At 37.9% G+C, this 17,933-nt stretch overlaps 1 protein-coding gene across 3 annotated transcripts in view; it reads right to left on the bottom strand.

Moving 5' to 3' along the window:
- SERAC1 (serine active site containing 1) overlaps positions 1-17,933 on the bottom strand; it is a 29,267-nt gene that overhangs the window by 3,990 nt on the left and 7,344 nt on the right. For all 3 annotated transcript variants that reach the window (XM_075087850.1, XM_075087851.1, XM_075087852.1), the window contains 10 exons: positions 15,920-16,041; positions 13,741-13,869; positions 12,263-12,376; positions 9,314-9,476; positions 6,315-6,465; positions 5,344-5,485; positions 4,538-4,638; positions 1,730-1,827; positions 1,007-1,189; positions 383-526 (listed from right to left, as the gene is read on the bottom strand). In XM_075087850.1, the coding sequence (XP_074943951.1) occupies positions 383-526; positions 1,007-1,189; positions 1,730-1,827; positions 4,538-4,638; positions 5,344-5,485; positions 6,315-6,465; positions 9,314-9,476; positions 12,263-12,376; positions 13,741-13,869; positions 15,920-16,041 (1,347 nt within the window). The remainder of the gene's footprint in view (positions 1-382; positions 527-1,006; positions 1,190-1,729; positions 1,828-4,537; positions 4,639-5,343; positions 5,486-6,314; positions 6,466-9,313; positions 9,477-12,262; positions 12,377-13,740; positions 13,870-15,919; positions 16,042-17,933) is intronic.

Here is a 17,933-nt window from a genome sequence, read left to right as displayed (position 1 = left end):
ATTTGTGGGAGCTTCGGAAACACTGTTTAGCTTACCTATACAAGGATCAACAACAGTTACTCATAATTACAAAGGAAAGGACTACAACAATGTAACATTAGACCAGGGTCAACCCTGCTTTTTTCAGTAACAAGTGTTACTCACATTTAGAAAAACCAAACTAAACAATTGCTATTCTAAGATACAAATGTAGCTGCCTCTGATCTTCTCAGCAGGGAGACTGCAGTTTGAACTCAGAATAAAGTTTAAACAAAAAACCCCACAACATAACAGATATATTTTAATAGGTCTTCCTACCACAGCATTTATAATCCCTTCCTCATTATCAATGCTTACATGAATGTAGGCAAAATTAAATAGATTAAATGGCTATTTGACTTACTTGCTGATTCCAGAGGTACAACATGCAGTTTTATCATGCTGCCTATGTGTGTTGGTAAGGTTTCTGCAAAACTCAGCACTGAAAATTTCTTATCTTTGGCAAAAGACAGGAAGTCATCATTCAGCTTTTTAAGGGCAGGAGAATCTGAGAAAGAGGAACATAATTCTTGCAGTGTTATCTTGAACATAAGCTTATAGCATTTTCTGGCCAGACTGCATTCCTAGAAAGATGTTTTGGAGAAATTAATACTCCAGTAAACAGCATAGCGTTTTGTTTGTAATCCCTTTTTCGTGCTATCATATGCAACAACTGTTTATTTCTGCATAGCATGAATTTGTTTAGAAGATAAGAGTCTAAAATCCAGCACATGTTGAGTTACTACATTGCTAAATGGCCCGAACTACTCTTCTATAAACTTGTTCCGACTCCCTTGTTCCCCCTCACCTCTGCAATCAAATGAGAGTTACTCTGAATTACTCTAAGTAATTCAACACATAACCCAAAACATTAAGAGGGGATTTGTTGATTTTATCCAGCTTTTTCTGACAGCCCAATTGAAAGAAAAAGCATCATGAACAGATTAGCATAGATCCCCGCTGTTAAATGGTAGCAAAGTGAGCGTACCCTTGCTGAGTTCTTTAACCTCCACAGATGGAAAGAGAAGATATCTGGCATTTATAGAATATTCAGCCAGCTGGGAACCATGGTGAGGTACACTATAAAATATGATTCCTCTGGTGTTGTTTACAATTTTATCCATTTCTGGATTCTTGGAAGCATCCACCAGCATCTTTTTGACTAGAAGACCTGGCAACAGAAACTGAATTAATGCAGGGATTTAAACCACTGTGAAAATAATGATCATGCTATATTATTCATGAAACAACTAACCATATTCTTGCCTCAGTGGATTAGTCCTTGCTTTGTCAAACATGTAACATTAAGCTGAAAAAAATCAAACGAACCTGAGGAGGCAATACAATAAAATGTCCATGAATCGTCCAAATCCAATATTGGTTTGCTTTAAGTGTTGCTAATGACATTTACTGTATGCCTGGATCATGGAGAAAATTTTGCCTCTGGATTCCCATTTGCATGAACTTCAACTCATTGATTTTGCATTTTTAAATCAACACAGTAAAAACAAACAGCAATAAAAATCCTTTCAAATGTATATGCTGTTGAATATAATGCATTAAGAAAGTAGAAATCTATTTTCCATTTTTAGCTCTTTGCACATTTTTTAGATAAACTATTCTGAATAATTGAATTTCAGACTGAAATTGGCTAACAGCTTATTCTGAAATATAAGAGCAAACAAATATATCAAATGGGCAATGTGCTTACCACCCATGCTATGTGACACCCACACCAGAGGTCTGTCTCCAATCCCAGCAGCTCTGAGCTTGTCAAGAAGCTCATTGCTCCTGTAAGCAATAGACTTCCTGCAAAGAAAAAACAAAGGCAAGCACTTGTGAGGCATGGTAGGATAAAAGGCAATGTTAAAACAGTGCTGCATGCTTATGAAAGTGAATTAGGTACATAAAACATTAACTACTTAATTATTGTTGCTACACTGAAAAATGCCAAAAACTTTTGTAAGGTTGGCTTCACAAGGACAACAAGAATTGAGCTAAATTCAGCTTCTGGATCTTGCTAGAAAGTTTTATTTAAATTTCACTCACCACTCATTTCCTTTGGCTTTAGTTCAACAAATCTTTTTATGGAATTTCAGTTTCATTCACACATTGTAACAAAATTATGTTTTGATTTTATGAAAGCATCATCAATGCATAATGAACTTTATCCCCTGAAACAAGAATATACCTAATGTCTGGCAAAAATGTACTTTGCTAAAAATGCTCAAAATCCGGAGCAAGGTGCAGGAATTTAATAACTAAGTGCATGATCAACCGATATATTAATAAAATCACAGACAATGTCTGCTATACTTTCCAGACAATAATCTCCAAATGCTTTGTACTGGAATAGTATAAAAGCTCAATAATCTCCACTTGTATAAATGAAGAGACTGAGCTCTAGAAAGGATAATTTGAAAATGAACCTATGATACAAGCAAAACAAAACCAATGCCAATTCCCAGTCCAAGCTGGAAAGTGCAACATCGTTACTCTTTGCAGTGTAACAAGAATCAAACATAGAAAACCCTTGGATAATGAAAAGGTCAGGGTATTTGGGCAACCACTGTGCAAAGTAATTCACTTCATTGCTTCTCAGCATTCTCACTAGAAATTGCTTTTATAACACATATGAAAAGGATACTCAAATGTCTCTTCAGCTGAACAATAGGCTTTAGGATAGCTGAGACATAAAAATTTGCTTTTGAGTGAATGAGCCTGTACACTTAGAGCAATCATAAGGTTGTGATTCTACTGCCACATCTTTGTTCCTGCTAGTTAAAAATATCTGCAATATCTTTCATTTTTTATTAACCATATCAAATTATAAAATAATCAAATACTATGCTTGGGTGACCATAAATAGCAGGTAATGTAATTTTCCATTTTGCAATGAAAAAGACATTATCATAAAATAAAGAAATCTAGGTTTATTTCTTTTTCCATTTTTCTCCCATTATACTTAATCCAAACGGACACAGAAAAAGAGTTCTCTTAGAATCACAGGCTTGTTTAGGTTGGAAAAGACCCTTAAGAACATGAAGTCCAACCGTAAACCTAACACTGCCAAGCCCACCACTAAACCATGTCCCCAGGCACCACATCTACAGGTCTTTAAATTTCCTCCAGGGATGGTGACTCAACCACATCCCTGGGCAGCCTGTTCCAGTGCTTGACAAACCTGCCAATAAAGAAATTTTTCCTAATATCCAATCTAAACCTCCCCTGGCGCAGCTTGAGGCCATTTCTTCTCATCCTATTGCTTGTTACTTGGGAGGTGAGACCAACACCCACCTCGCTACAACCTCCTTTCAGGTAGTTGTAGAGAGCAAGAAGGTCTCCCCTCAGCCTCCTCTTCTTCAGACTGGACAACCCCAGTTCCCTCAGCCGCTCCTCATAAGACTAGTGCGCCAGACCCTTCACCAACTTCATTGCCCTTCTTTGGATGTGAAACAAGGTACAAGGTCCCTCTACAAGGTCCAGTCTTCTTTGGACCTTGTAGAGATAACCACCTACATGTTTTTTAGTGTCATTTTTCTGCCTAATTTCAAATAAGCATGTTAACAGCCATATCTTCCTTATTTTTAACCTGCTTACATGCTTTCTTTAATGCAGTAATTGCATTGATCCTTTGTATATCCATATGGAGGAGGGAATGAACAAGTATCAAGTTCCCAGTCTATTATACACATGCTGAATTTTTTTCTCCCCTACACAAAACTTAATCAATTTTCAGATTCTTAACCTGTGAGCAGTCATGCACATGCCTTCACTGAAGTACAGAAGTTGAATCTACAGAACTAGTTACATGCTTAAGTATCTGAATAAGTGTTTGAAGGACTTGGATTAGGATCTGATTTAAAGACCACTGAACTCAATTATGAAGCCTAAACTCCATTCAAGCCAAATAATCTTTAAAGGCTCAAAGTACTTCTATTTCTTAGAATGAACGTGTTTAGCTGTAGTATCATCCTCTGACCTACCTTGTCATGGTCAGTAAAAACACAATTCCTCTGACATGGGCAATTGCACTATCTGACCAAACCAGATACAGTTGCTGTATTTTATCTATCAAAGACTTATAAGAATCTCTTTCCAGGGAATAACACTTCTTGAATAAAATTATATGCTTCATTTTATCATGAGTGTAAAGGCATAATACAGTGATTTTTTTTGCTGTTTTTGAAGCATTATTGGGTCATTTTAGGTTTAAGAAATATTCCCCTTAAGATATAAAATTGATGTTATATTTACATCAACTAATAGCATAATTTAGTGTCTCCCCTAAACATGAAGCAGAACAGACTGTAAGAACTTAACAAGTTGCCACGAGTAGTTATCCAGGAGGCTGAAAAGCTCAAGCATACCATGACTATACCTAATGTTTTTCCAAACTTTGTTTTCAAATGGAACAGGAAGAAATAAATTCACTGTTTCACACTAGGTGATCCCAAGGATCAGCTTTACAGGTCTCCCTCCTGCCCCTGCTCCAAACTGTGGACACTACATTTGTTACCTGTGAGCCTCAACAGGACATTTTGCTTTCCAGTCACTCAAATGGGTGTCGTACTCCACAGATATGATTCTAAGGGCAGGACAGTCTGAAGCCAGCCATGTCTAAATTAAGGAAAAGCAAAACCAAAAGGAGCTTATAATTGAAATACTTAAACCCTTGTGAGCAATTTACCAGCAATGGAGCAAAGACGTTGCTATGGGGACAATATCAAATCAGATTTCTGCTCTTCATTTAACCCCCAAATACATCTCATACCTACACTATTATTCTTTTATTACATGCTGGCGAACTCTAGCCTGTTCCTCAGCCACTAAGTAGGTAAAGGATGGAGATGGATAACTAACTCATGCATTCCTGGCTCCCTCTCCTGGTTGAAACAAGAATTACTAAGATTACCAACAGGACTGATAAATTTAAGTTTTACAGAGATACTTCAGTGGTTATACCATGTGAGTTGCTTGAAGCAGTAATTACTTATCAACAATATGTAGCAATCTGCAAAAATTGAGGTACTCAGATACCTATGTAAGAAAGGACACTTAAATTAAAACGTAATTTTATATATCTTTTTCTCAGCAATAACATTCCACCAAAAAAAATGTCCTTTGCAAGAACAAAATTTCAAAATGTTCGAAATTTCAGCTGGCTAACAAAAATGTATCAGGAACTTGGAAAGTGCTACTTGTATAACAGACTACAAGTCATTTGATTCAAAACAGACAACTGCAAGACAGTGTAATTCTAGATCCTCTGGACAGCTCTCATTAATGAGAAAACAGCAGCTGCATGTGAAAATGTCTTTTTACCTTTGGCCAGCACTGACTATAGTCCTCTTCCCCTTCTGAAGCCTTTTTATCCAAATGGCGGTCAATGTCTTGCTGTCGCCAGGTTTTAAATGCTGCTCCCAAAAGACCATGAACAAAAAGGATGTCTGCTCTGATGGGCTGACTGATAGAGAAAAAGGTATTTTTAAGAGGTGCATGGTACATATTCTTTTAGCACATTAAATTTACACAGAACTTTTAACCTAAAGGATGCCAAAACGCTATTTTTAACACTATATGCGATTTTCTTGTCTTACGGACAACATTTCAAGACATTTCACAATATTTCAAAGAGGATGCTCAGATCAAGACAAAAAACCAAGGATCCACTCAGAGAGAGAGATACAAAAAGGCACAGAAAATATCAACCTCACTAGTGTTATTTTTCTGTAGTGAAAACGACCATTCTCTCCAGCCACTCTTAGTACAGCTTGATAGTTCCAGTTTTATAATCAAATGAGATCTTTACTGTAACCTGACTAACTCCAGTGACCCAGGGAATAGTTGCTACTAAGTGACATACCACACTAGAGATTGCTTCAGTCCCGGACACACGACCACTATTAAAAGAAGCTGAAGCTGTAAATTTACTGTATCTTAGGTGAACATGTGCTGCCGCCAACAGAATAATTACAAGGCACTGTATCCCAAGGCAGCCAGTGCAAAGGTTAAACGGTTGCAACCCATGAAAAACAATCATTCATCTCATGCTTTGTGTTTGGATTTTTCCATGCAGTACAATAATACTCCTTTCATGGCTATGGACTTCTCCCATCACTTCTGTTGTTCTCCTGTTTGAGAATCTAAATTCAGTCCTCCCAACCCACCAAAGAACAGGAGGAGCAGGCGGCACGAGTACAGCAGCACTCTGATGTCAACTCTTCCAAAGTTTTATAGCTGAACAGTATAACGAGTAACTCAAAGTAGAGCATGTACAACATCTTCTGCTTTACCTGCTACGATATTGTGGATGCAAGACATAAACACCATCTGGATACTTTTCTTTCACTGTGTCCCTGTCTAGATTAGCCAAAGCTCTGGATGCATGAGAAGACTGAATGACATGTGGGGATTTCATTACTTCAGCAAGTACTGAAACCCAACCTACATTGAAAAAAATAAAGTGGCAGGTTAACTAAGTAGAAACAACATCCAAATGAAAGAATTCAGAAACATAATCCTTCAAAGTATATTTGTGAAAATAGATGTTAAAACTTAAGAATGGTAACATCAAATCAAGTTATCTCAATCCACTCTCTTTACCACAAGAAAGCCAATGCTAGATAAGTAGAACCTCCAAAATGCAAAAGTCCAGAGCGGTGAGGAGACAACGTATTGTACTATTGTTCAGCTTATGATCTGAAGGAGACTTTTTTCTCAGAAGAAAAAGAAAGTGTATCAGCAGGTCAGTGCAGTTGTCAGAGACAGAACAGATCTGAAGCCTCTTTTGGCAGGTAAGATGCAAGACAGACAGAGAAAAGACATGTCCCAGAGAGAAAATGAAGTGCAAAGCGTAAGAAAGACATAGAAAACAACCCACAGGAATAATGGCAGGTGGAAAAATTGCTGCTTGCTGTGAGAGTACAACCATTTCTAACTTTAAAATCCAGTGTGTGAAAACCTGTTTAAGGTATTAAAATGTCCTTGCTATTCTAAATGTAGTATACTATTATACCTAACAAACATGAGAGAATTAATGAAGGAAAACTTTGAATACATTCCTCAATAAAATTTAAAGTCATAGCTACCTCAAGAAAAAACAGACCCTTCACAATACTTTACCCAACATGTAAAACATAGTTTCTTAGACATGGATGGGGATGTTCATGGACTACTGAGAAATGCAAAAGACCATCTTTTATACACACAGACACATATATTTCTTTAAAATCCTGATAAATCTTGTTGCTGCTAGCAAGAGTGGTCTATAAATCACAATTACATTGAAGTCAAGCTCATAAATAAAAGCTGGTAAGACTTTAAAGAGAGATTTTCAAATGAAGGCTGATTTGAAAAAGAAGAAACAGTCTACTTAGTGAGCACTGTTTCAAAATCATGCACAGTATATTGTTATTAGGATAGCCAGTATGTTGTTAATTCAGAATAGTTAGTTCACTGTGGAATCAGGAAAAGAATGAACTGACATGTGAGTTCTGTTTAAATGCAAGTACCTTTGAGAACTGTGAAAGAATATATTTTTTAAGAATTCTTTATTTAAATTACACTTCTAAGCAGAACAGATGTTGACCACTGTGCAAGTTCTCCTTAAGAAGAACACTATCTAAAATCTATTTGCAGTTCTCCAAATACAACGAAAGACTGCCAAGCTAGTTTGCTTAAAATCAGCAAGGTCTCTGGTTTTGCATTTCTCTTAAACGAGCCAAGATGAAAAGTCAAAAATAGTGTTCAGAATCCTTCTGCCCCCAGACACCCCATCACAGCTACTACACAGTGCATCATTGCTTTCCTTCCTTTCTGTGCCAGAAGTTTTAGCAAAGGTAAAGAGCCTTAGAGGTTCTTCTTATGCATCATATAGCAACAAAAGAGAAGTCTCATCAACTCTTGACCAGCAGTATCCAACTGCTCACCTCTGGAACCTGGTTCACTGGCTAAAATCCCGTTTGTACCAAGAGCTCTGCCCCAGGGAGCTGCTGACTCTTCTGTTACAATCTCTTCCTCTACATGTATGGTTTTAACAGCCATCATAAGAATGTAAAATGGTGCTAGAGCTCAGATCAAAGGCACTTGTAGTCCAGCTGTCTTGCTCCAAACGCGAGCAGTAATGGAAGTTGCAGAACAATAAAAGAATACAGCAATAAAAAGGGCAAGTACACAGTGCTGATTCTCCACTACACCCTCTCAGTTTTTGCAGTCCACTTGGCTTCTGTGTGTAGAGCTTTATGGATTTTTCTTTCCATGAATTTGTCTAATCACTTAGTGAAGTTTTATAAGTCTTCAACAATCACAAAGTTTTGTGGCAAGTTTTAGTTTGGGCATGCACTGTATGGAGAAAAAATATACTTATTTGTTCTGCCTCTTGATAATTTAATGTACAAGAACCTTTGGTCTTGCATTATGAGAAACTGCAGATGCCCATTCCCTCTTTGCCTTCTCTACCCCTGTGCGGCTTTTATAAATCTCCATCACATTCTCCTTCAGCTACTTTTTTCATAGTAAGTGTCTTAGTCTAGTTACTTGTTACTCTACCACAGTCTTTCCAAATTTTTAATCACCCTCATGGTCTTTCCTTGTGCCTTTGCTACTTCTGCTTTTTTGCAACAGAGAGATTAAAAACGCACACTGTGTTTAAGAGGCAGACACCAGCTCGGACATATACAAGGACGTATTAATATTTTCTACTTTTCTTTTGATTTCTTTCCTAACAAAACATTGGAAATTATTTATTTCGTACAGAACTAGAAGGAATAATTTCGTTATGATATTAAGGGCGTATGAAAAAAGGGGCATCAGAGCAAAGCTTAGAAGTTACTAGCCTAACATGAAGCAAGGGAGGGCTGGAAGGCATGTTTCCCTTTATTTCAAAAGGTAAGGACTGCAAGCTTGTCTGCTCCTTTACGAGACTAAAACACAGTTAATAAAAAAAATTAATCTACAGGGTAGATGATCTGTAAGAGTAGAAAACTCAAAAGATTTTTGCCAGTAATGTGAACTGAACATCAACCAAGTCCAAATTTTCACCATCCATCAGACTTAGAGCACCTCTGTAGCACTGACACATATTGGTTAGACAGCATACAGGAGTTTTTAATCAACACCATCTAATGCATCTATATTTTTTTATCTAAAAGCCCTAACAACAACACCCCCCCGCCCCCAAATATAAAACCCACCACTGCCATGGTCCGTTGCATTTTACAGAAGCATTGAATCCTCTGAAAATTTTAGAATAGAAATCTGACATTCAGACCGCTTGCGCTTGCTTTCATTTTACCTGCACGTACTATGGATGAATGAAGACGTTCATCCAAAGCCATATTTCCAATAATACGAATAATGTTCCTTTGAATTTTTGCTGAATCTTTACGTAGCTGGTATATCCTCTGTAGTAGCTGAAGGCCTCCTTTAGCTTCAATTTTATCACAGTGAGAAGAAACCTACAATTATACAGTCAATACAATGACAATAAATAGATGTTCTGCAAAAGGTTCTTTGAGATGCTGTTAATTCACAAATTAGGGGAGTTTAAAGAGCTGATAATGAAGCAGAGCCCTCATTAGATAGAAATTCTTATTGATCTAGCATTTATTATGCTATAGTTGAAGAGGAAGTAAATATTTTAATATGCTAAATGCATGATTTCTATGGATTGACAACCTGAAAGATGCTAAGTACCATCACTCTACTCTCCTCCACATCTGAGGGAGATGAGAATGCTCTTCACTTTGCATGATCAAACTTCAGCTAAAGTTCAAGAGTTTGAACAGGACAATTGTCTGCATTTATTAAAGCACTACCTTAACCAGAGCTACTTATCTTTCTCTTCACCACATAACTTCAATCATTATAATCCCTTCTCTTTGAAATGTAAAGGTATTTCTACACTCCAAATAGTACCACTATCGTTATTGATCTTAAGGACAACATAGATTCTAGTCCAAGTAAATGAATATGCACTAATTAGTTGAAGTGTCAACTACTGATATTGGCCAAATGCTTATGACTTGATCATGTTGCCTACAGTACTTAAAAATGTGTGGCAGTTACGGAACTGTTGATGCCCTCAAGTCTGTGGCTTTCAACAAAGAGAGATACACATTTGGAATGAGTACAGTCGTAACTTTTTTAAAACTGAAAATCAGGAATAGAGGAGTTCTGACTTAGTCTAGAATTTGTTATGTATATGGAAGATGTGAAAGGAATATTGGCAAACTGCACTTTATCCGTCCCTACCACCGATAACAATTTGGTATTCTCAATGCCGTTTCTCAGTGATCTAGGCTTCTGAAAAATTAAGCGCCCACTGAACAGTGCAGCAACAGGAATCAAGAAGAATCATTGTTACACAAAATCTTCCATCTCTTCATCTGTGTCTCCAAAGAACAGTCTTGTCCTGGAAATGCACTGTATCAGCTGTGTGCTGTGCAATATTCTGCCCAAAGGCAGTGACCCTTTTCTTCATAGGAGCTAGTACGGGGGTTATGTTTTAGATTCATGCTGGAAACAGTGTCCATAATACAGGGATGTTTTTGTTATTGCTGAGCAGTGCTTACACAGAGTCAAGGCCTTTTCTGCTCCTCAGATTGATATCCTGAAGAAAATGGAATTTTTGGAATTTTCTGCTAAGCCGTAACAATGAACTATGTGAGCTTGGCAAAACAGAATTTGGCTGCCACAGATGGGAACTGAGAGATAGGGAAGCACTTGTTTTACAACTATATCCTTGAGGAGAGCTGAAAGACTGATCAAAGCAAACATCCCGCCTCAGAAGACACTGGGAACAGGATAATAAAGTGTATAGTCAAGGAGAACAACTAATTGGGATGTTGATAAGAACTAAAACAAAGTGCCCATTAGGGGAACTATCCTCATTACAATACTAAAAATCAGGCCCACAGGCCAGGAACTGCCCCACCTCTAGTAAGTCCCTTACTCTCTGAGCATGCATGGTAAATTAAAAGTGAGCTGTACCTTTACATCGAAGCGCGAAAGAAATTAACCAATTATTAGCTGAGTGTGTGAATATTAGCTGTGACTGACACATTTAACTGTATAAATATCTTGTAGTTTCTCGGTGTGGGGTGCTAGCTTTGTGGGTTACCACCTAGCACCAATCCTTGGGTAAAAATGAATTAAATAAAATACCCCCGCTCTGTGTGTAGTTTGGTGTTTTGCACACTGGGTGAACGAACCTGCTTTTTGGGATAACAACTTCACCCCACCAGTGAGCAGGCTGGGGGCCCACGAGAAGCTGGGAAGGGACTCGGCTGCGACAGCTGACCCCAACTGACCTAAGGGACATCCCACACCACATGACATCATGCTCAGCATATAAAGCTGGGGGAAGAAGAAGGAAGGGGGGGAACGTTTGGAATGATGACATTTGTCTTCGTCAAGTAGCTGTTATGCGTGATGAAGCCCTGCTTTCCTGGAGATGGCCAAACACCTGCCTGCCCATAGGAAGTAGTGAATGAATTCCTTGTTTTGCTTTGCTTGTGTGCGTGGCTTTTGCTTTACCTGTTAATCTGTCTTTATCTCAACCCATGAGTTTTCTCACTTCTACTCTTCCAATTCTCTCCTCCATCCTACCGGGGGGAAGGGAGCAAGCTGCTGGTGCTTAGTTGCCAGCTGATGTTAAACCATGACACCCTTAAAGGACTGACCTTTGTGAATAGCCAAGGTTTGCATTCCTTTCTGGCTTCTGATTAGAGTGAATTCATGAGGTTACTTTGCTTTCTGGAAAACTGGCACTACAGGTAAGAAGAGACTGCTTGTAAGCTTTCTGAACTGATGTACACCAACTCACACAAATCCACACATACTTTGCACTGAGAATTTCACATCATCACTATCTTGCTTACTGAGAAGCTGCAGTGGAAACATGGTTTCCTTGTGACATCTCTCTCCAATGACTTTGAGTGCCAGTGGGAGGTAGCCCTACATAGAAAAGACTTGTTAAGCCATCTAGACTTCAGGCATTCTCTCCTGCTTTTCTGTGTCAGAGCTGCCCTTTTACTTCTTGGAAGATACATACAGGTATGCTACAGGGGAACTTATTTGCTGCCTTCCAATTCACAATAGTCTCAGTTGTCTGAACATCCTTACAGAAGGGGTGAGGGGTAGGAGACAAGGAAATGGCAACTCCTTCCCAATATATAAGAGAGCATTGGAAAGGAATGTTTATAAATGTAGCTTTTCAGCTATAGTTTAAAGGACAAATTACCTTCGAATGCTGTACTAAAGCTTGCAAGCAAAAGAGTTCCACTGTCTCTGAGGGGATTTTACTCAATGTCTCACAATATGGAAGTCCATTTCCTCCAAAACACCATAAGCCTCCCTGAAATGAGAATCAGTAAAAATTATACTACATTCCAAATAGCTACATAAAATACACATTTCTAAACTAAAACGTTACGTGTGTAATGATCTATAGAAATTGCTATAAAGAGTGCACAGCATGCATGCATTTTTCAAAATGTACAAACTACACAAGTACACCAGAAAAATATCAACTATTTTTAACTTAAAATATTAAATAGATTTTCAGTCAGTAGCCTCCATAGTCTATTAACTTCAAAACATACAATAAAGGGGGAAATGTAGGTTTTTCATTTTGTTAATGAATGTCTTCTTTTAAGATCATTTACTTAAGCATAAAAAGCAAGAATCAGACTGCATCTAGACTTCCACAGTTGCAAAAATGAGAGGAAAAAGGTCTTCAGCACTTAGCATAGTCTCTGAAGATCAGCCTCTCGCAATCATGCAGTAGGAAGACCAGCATAACCTCCCTAAAGAACAGTTTTTTAGAACAGCATGATTATCAAAACGCTTCCATGTGTGGTGTCTTACCAAAGCTCCCTTGGTAGCAAGAGCTCTGGCTGTGAAAACAATAAAGAAGTCATAGCATAAAAACAGTACACATAATTGTGTCATAGGAAAGAAAGAGTTATTGCACTCTGAATTCTCTAAATAAAGCCTGTCAGACATCATTATTAAAATATGACAGTCATTTTAATTATTGTAATCACCAATTTAAAAAGTCACAACTTTTCAATATAAAAATAAAATGCATGAGATAGTGGATGACACTGGCATTACAATTATTATTTTTAAGCAATAACTGCACTTCAAATGATGTTCCTAAAGCCACTTAGGAAGTTGTTGGACAGAGTTGAAGAATTCCTAGTTTCCAAGTCCAAACAGACCACTACACTATTCCAGTTCTGGTTTTGGCAACAGTGACCTGTTACAGGGAGGCATTTCTATGTGAGTAAAGAGTTTACCACTTAAGGTGTGCTAACAATTTACCAGTTTTCTAGTAAGACTTGACAGAGGTTTAATCATCTCAGCATTCAAAGAACACTCCGACAATGGTAAGATGAAATGTGAAAAAATAATTTTATATGCACTGCAAGGGGAAGGAAATGTTCTAGACAAAATGTTGAAATATCTGCTTCACGGGAAGGCTTGTAAATAAAGATAGAATCTTTCACGAGACAGACTAGTACAGCTGGGAAAGATAAACAAACTTTCAAGCAGACAGGCTGTGTATAGAAGAGGTTTTATTTATGTTGTATGGTCACAAAGTCTCTGTATTTCTCTTCCTCTTATAATGCTCAAAAATATGGAAATAGGTTTGTATCTTTGAGCCCTGCAGGAGCAAAGAAGCCAAATAGTTCTATTCTGCAGGTGGGAACTCACCCTTTGTGCAGCGAGAGTCTGACTACTTTCACGTAAAGCAAGAGATGTGAAGTACTGGACACACGGATCAAGACCAGTCTGAGGTAAAGATACTAACAACAAGCGAAGTTCATCTTCTATGGGATCATCCTGTGAGAAGTAAGCACAAATAGCTTTTAGTTCTCTTCAATGTATGAAGCAAAACACAGAAAAGGAAGATCTGAAATAATGGAATCAGCCGTATTAATAAGGCCGTAAAATATGAACCCTGAACTTGAGTGCTCTGCAGCTTTGGTTTAATAGTTACACCTGTAAAGACTTCGGAAACTGATAATTCTAAAACCACCAACCAAGTGATGAAAGGTAAGCTTTAAACTTCACAGTTTGGTGGCCTTCTAATAGGTCCAGAAGGGCAGAGGAAAGAACTGTTCCTCTTGGCACAGGAAGCTTAAAAGTTCACCGTTAACTACATCCTGGTTTTGGTGCTCCTCCATTAAAATGAATGTATAAATTCCTAGTAAAAAATATAGACAACATTTCTTTTAATCTTTTCTCTTCAAAGCATTCATATAGATGTTTGTTTAGTAATCCAGGGCAGATTACAGGAAAACAGATTCAAAAAAGTAATTTTATTTGCCCATGGTCACGGAACTTGCAGTTACTCTAATCCTTGCTACAGTCAGAAATGGAGACATATTTAATGTGCAGAGCAACACTTGCTGCCACAATGATTTGCTTCAACTTCCTAAGCAACAGATTGGGAACTCTTAGCTTCAACCACCTCACAATCATAGTGCTGTAAAAACTATATACAGAACCATATACTAGTATAACCTACTACTTCAGGACTGACAGGTACAGATCCACTACCACGTAATGTTACAAAGATAAGAAAGCAAAAACTAACAATATCACTACCAATCAAAGCTGGTTTTCAATTTGTTGGTTAAGATGTACAGGTATTCTCTGACAGGGACCGTTGCCAGCATTCATTCTATTAGCATTACAAAAGACCTCTTATATTATGCTTTGGATGCCAATTCTGTTTACCGAAGAAGCTGATATGATGACATGATTGAACAAACCATCATATATATACACACACTTACTAATTCACATAAACCCAAAACAAGGTCAGATCTATCCAATACGGATTTGTTGGCACCCAAAAGCTGGCAAAAAAAGAGGTGGGCCTACAGCAGACCTAGGCATAAAGAAGACAAGGCTGGTAGAGCTTACTGCAAGTAAAGAGGATGGGGAAGAGCCACATCTCCACCTCAGAACCTCTGGAGGTATTTGGGAATTTAAGACAGATTTCTTAAAGCAGTTCTAGATGTTACATATTTGCTTACCTGATTAAGTCTCAGTTACTGTATTGAGGTACAATGCCTTTCAGTAGCTAAAATAATTGAATTTTCTGTTGGAATACTATTCAATTAAATCTAATAAGTACTGTGATAACTGAAGTTAAATAAAACTTAGTTAATAGCAATAACACTAAGCTCATCTCCAAATGCTTTCTATAACATCTAGATTCACACATAAGTAGATTAAGATGTCAAAATGAGAAGACAGCAGAACAGGTGAAAGACAGTGAGTATGTCTACATTAGTGATTCAGTTTGTTGGAGGAATTTTTCAAGGCAGAAAATCTGCATTGCATCTGCACTTGGGAGTCACATGGTGCACTTGAAATTATTTTCCTACTTATATAATCAAGGTTAAAGCTGCGTGCCAGAACACTAACAAGTGTGGTGCCAGAGCACCACACTAGCAATGAGGATGAAAAGGCCTCCCGCAGTGCTCTCTGTGCACAGGATTCTGTCAGTATCAACAAGGCAATCTAGGATGACGTAATGTAAGACTGCTTTGCATTGCCTATTACGTACAGGCAGGCAGTGTGTACATCAGACTGGTAACTGGCTCAAACTTCACTGCTAGTAAATGTGTAATGTGGACATATACTCCGAGAACAATAATTGATCAACCCCCCATCCTTACTTCTTTCCTTCACGGCATTCACTAACGCAGATACACCCCAGGGGTATATCACTATATTATAGTTTTGTATTTTGGTCTTAATTTTTCTACTTGTTAGTTACTTTAGAAGAACTCCACTTTAATATGGTTACCAACAACAAAAGTACTAAAAACAAACAAGCAAGCCAAAGTAATCTAATACCTACTTTTCATTTACTTACATTCTTTATTTTTGGCAATGGTGGTGGAGGCAGGAAAAAGCGAAGGTCAATATCTTTGGACCGAGCCAAACCTATAGCAGTCCTTTGATCACAGGTTTGGGCAACTGTACCATACTGATAATCTGTAGTACAAGAACTTTGGCATTAGAGTTATAACTAACTTTAAATATTTCATTTGGTTTTAAATGCAGTTTCTGATTGACTTTGTTAATATACTTGAAGACAGAACCACCTCTCTGTAATCTACATAAATAAGCTCTGATTTTGTAATCACAAAGTCCAAAAGACAAATCTGGCAGTTGTTAGACCAGCACTATACTGAATTGAAGGCACCTGGGCACTAATTGTTCATTATAGACCAGTTTGATAAAGGTCCTCAGATATAAGTTGAACACAAGCAAAAACAAACGTTCAGTATTGCCACTGTGAAAGGAGTACAAGGACTACAAACCCAAGCTTAATCCCCTGGACTAGAGTTAAAATTTGAAAGGCATACGCATAATTTTTTTCTGCATACAGTATTAAAACCCAGAGTCTTAAATCCAAATGCTGCCAAGGCACAGACACCTAATTTTAAATCACACAAAAACTATGTTTCAATAAAATTGTTCAAGTCACAAAATCAGGTGACCTCAGAAAAGCAGGACAGCACCAAAGTACACTTTTAAGCAGCCCTTCTTTACTGAAGATACAAGATGACTTTCCGTTTCCCTACTGAAGGAAAAACAGACTGAAACAGTAACTACTGCTCCTTCCCAAAACTTACCTATTTAATAGCTAGAGAAATTGAAAATTACATACTGAAATTAAGTGGCAAACTGAAGGAAAAGAAAATATAAAGTGGATCAATACTTATTCTATAAAACTTAGTTTCTATCCTTGTTATTGCTCTACAATTCTACAACAGAACTAACAAGCCATCTAAAATACATTTTTCACAAACAGTCGCAGATTGACTGTCTTTTTTATTTGGTGCAGGTCACTTACAGCTGCGAATTGAAGTCACTGAAGCGGTGCTCTGGACAAGCAGAATACTGTATTTTACAAAAACAGGTATGCTGAACAATTTGGTCCTAGCTGTGAAAAGTTAGCACATGTTTTCGCTGTTCCTTGGACTCTGTTTTGGAATATCAGGTTTAAAAAAAACCCTGTTTCCCCTCATGAGGTAGTTGGCAAGAATAATTAGTGTTTGTGAAACACCAAATACTACGGCAATGAGTACTACAGAGAAAAGGAGATAACAGAAAGCAACTAGGTCCCCAAGCACTGGCCGTCTTGTGCACTGAGATCACCTGCTAACAGTGTTCTCCTATGAACACGAGATGGTTATACTAAATTAGTACACACAGCTTCAGTTTTGATACAGCCTAGCTTTCAAATGTTTTCAAACACAGCTTTTTTGATGTAAACTGCTTGAGGTAATTAGAATTGTATAGAGGCAATCTGAAACAAGATAAATCCCATGGTGTGGAGTTGCACTGGAAGAGTGAAAGGTACCCAGCTGACCGGATTACCAGAATAATGAGAGTCAAGATTAAAGTGTCACCTAGTTTATATGGACTAGTGATGGAAGGGGGAGAAAGACACACCTATACTCCCCTCCCCTTTACTTGGGGTTTCAAGGACATTCAGGGAGGACATATTACTGCCAAATAATAATAACTAGGATGGAAAATGGCTTACAAATAATGCTTGCACATACAAGTCCTCTACCTCTAGTTTGTCATTACTACCTATTAGGTCCTAACCAATTTTTATTAACTGAACCATGGTCTTGAACCCACTCCCATACAGAGCCCTATAAAAATCACTGCCAGAACTAGTGACCTTGTTAGCAGTTCCAATAGAAAAGCTAGGGAACTATGAACATGACCTGCTCTCCCACACCATGGCAGTGGCTGTGATTCTCTGGTGGGGAAACAGAGAGAGGCCTGCACTGCAGATACACACTCTGTGTCAGAGTATTAGGAAAGAAGAATTACTTGAAATGTAAGCAAACCCCCCACATTTTAGA

Source organism: Phalacrocorax aristotelis, chromosome 3 (assembly GCF_949628215.1).
Source record: "Phalacrocorax aristotelis chromosome 3, bGulAri2.1, whole genome shotgun sequence".
Lineage (NCBI taxonomy): Eukaryota > Metazoa > Chordata > Aves > Suliformes > Phalacrocoracidae > Phalacrocorax > Phalacrocorax aristotelis.
The sequence above is the reverse complement of the archived record's forward strand: the minus strand, read 5'-3'. Positions and strand labels throughout refer to the sequence as shown.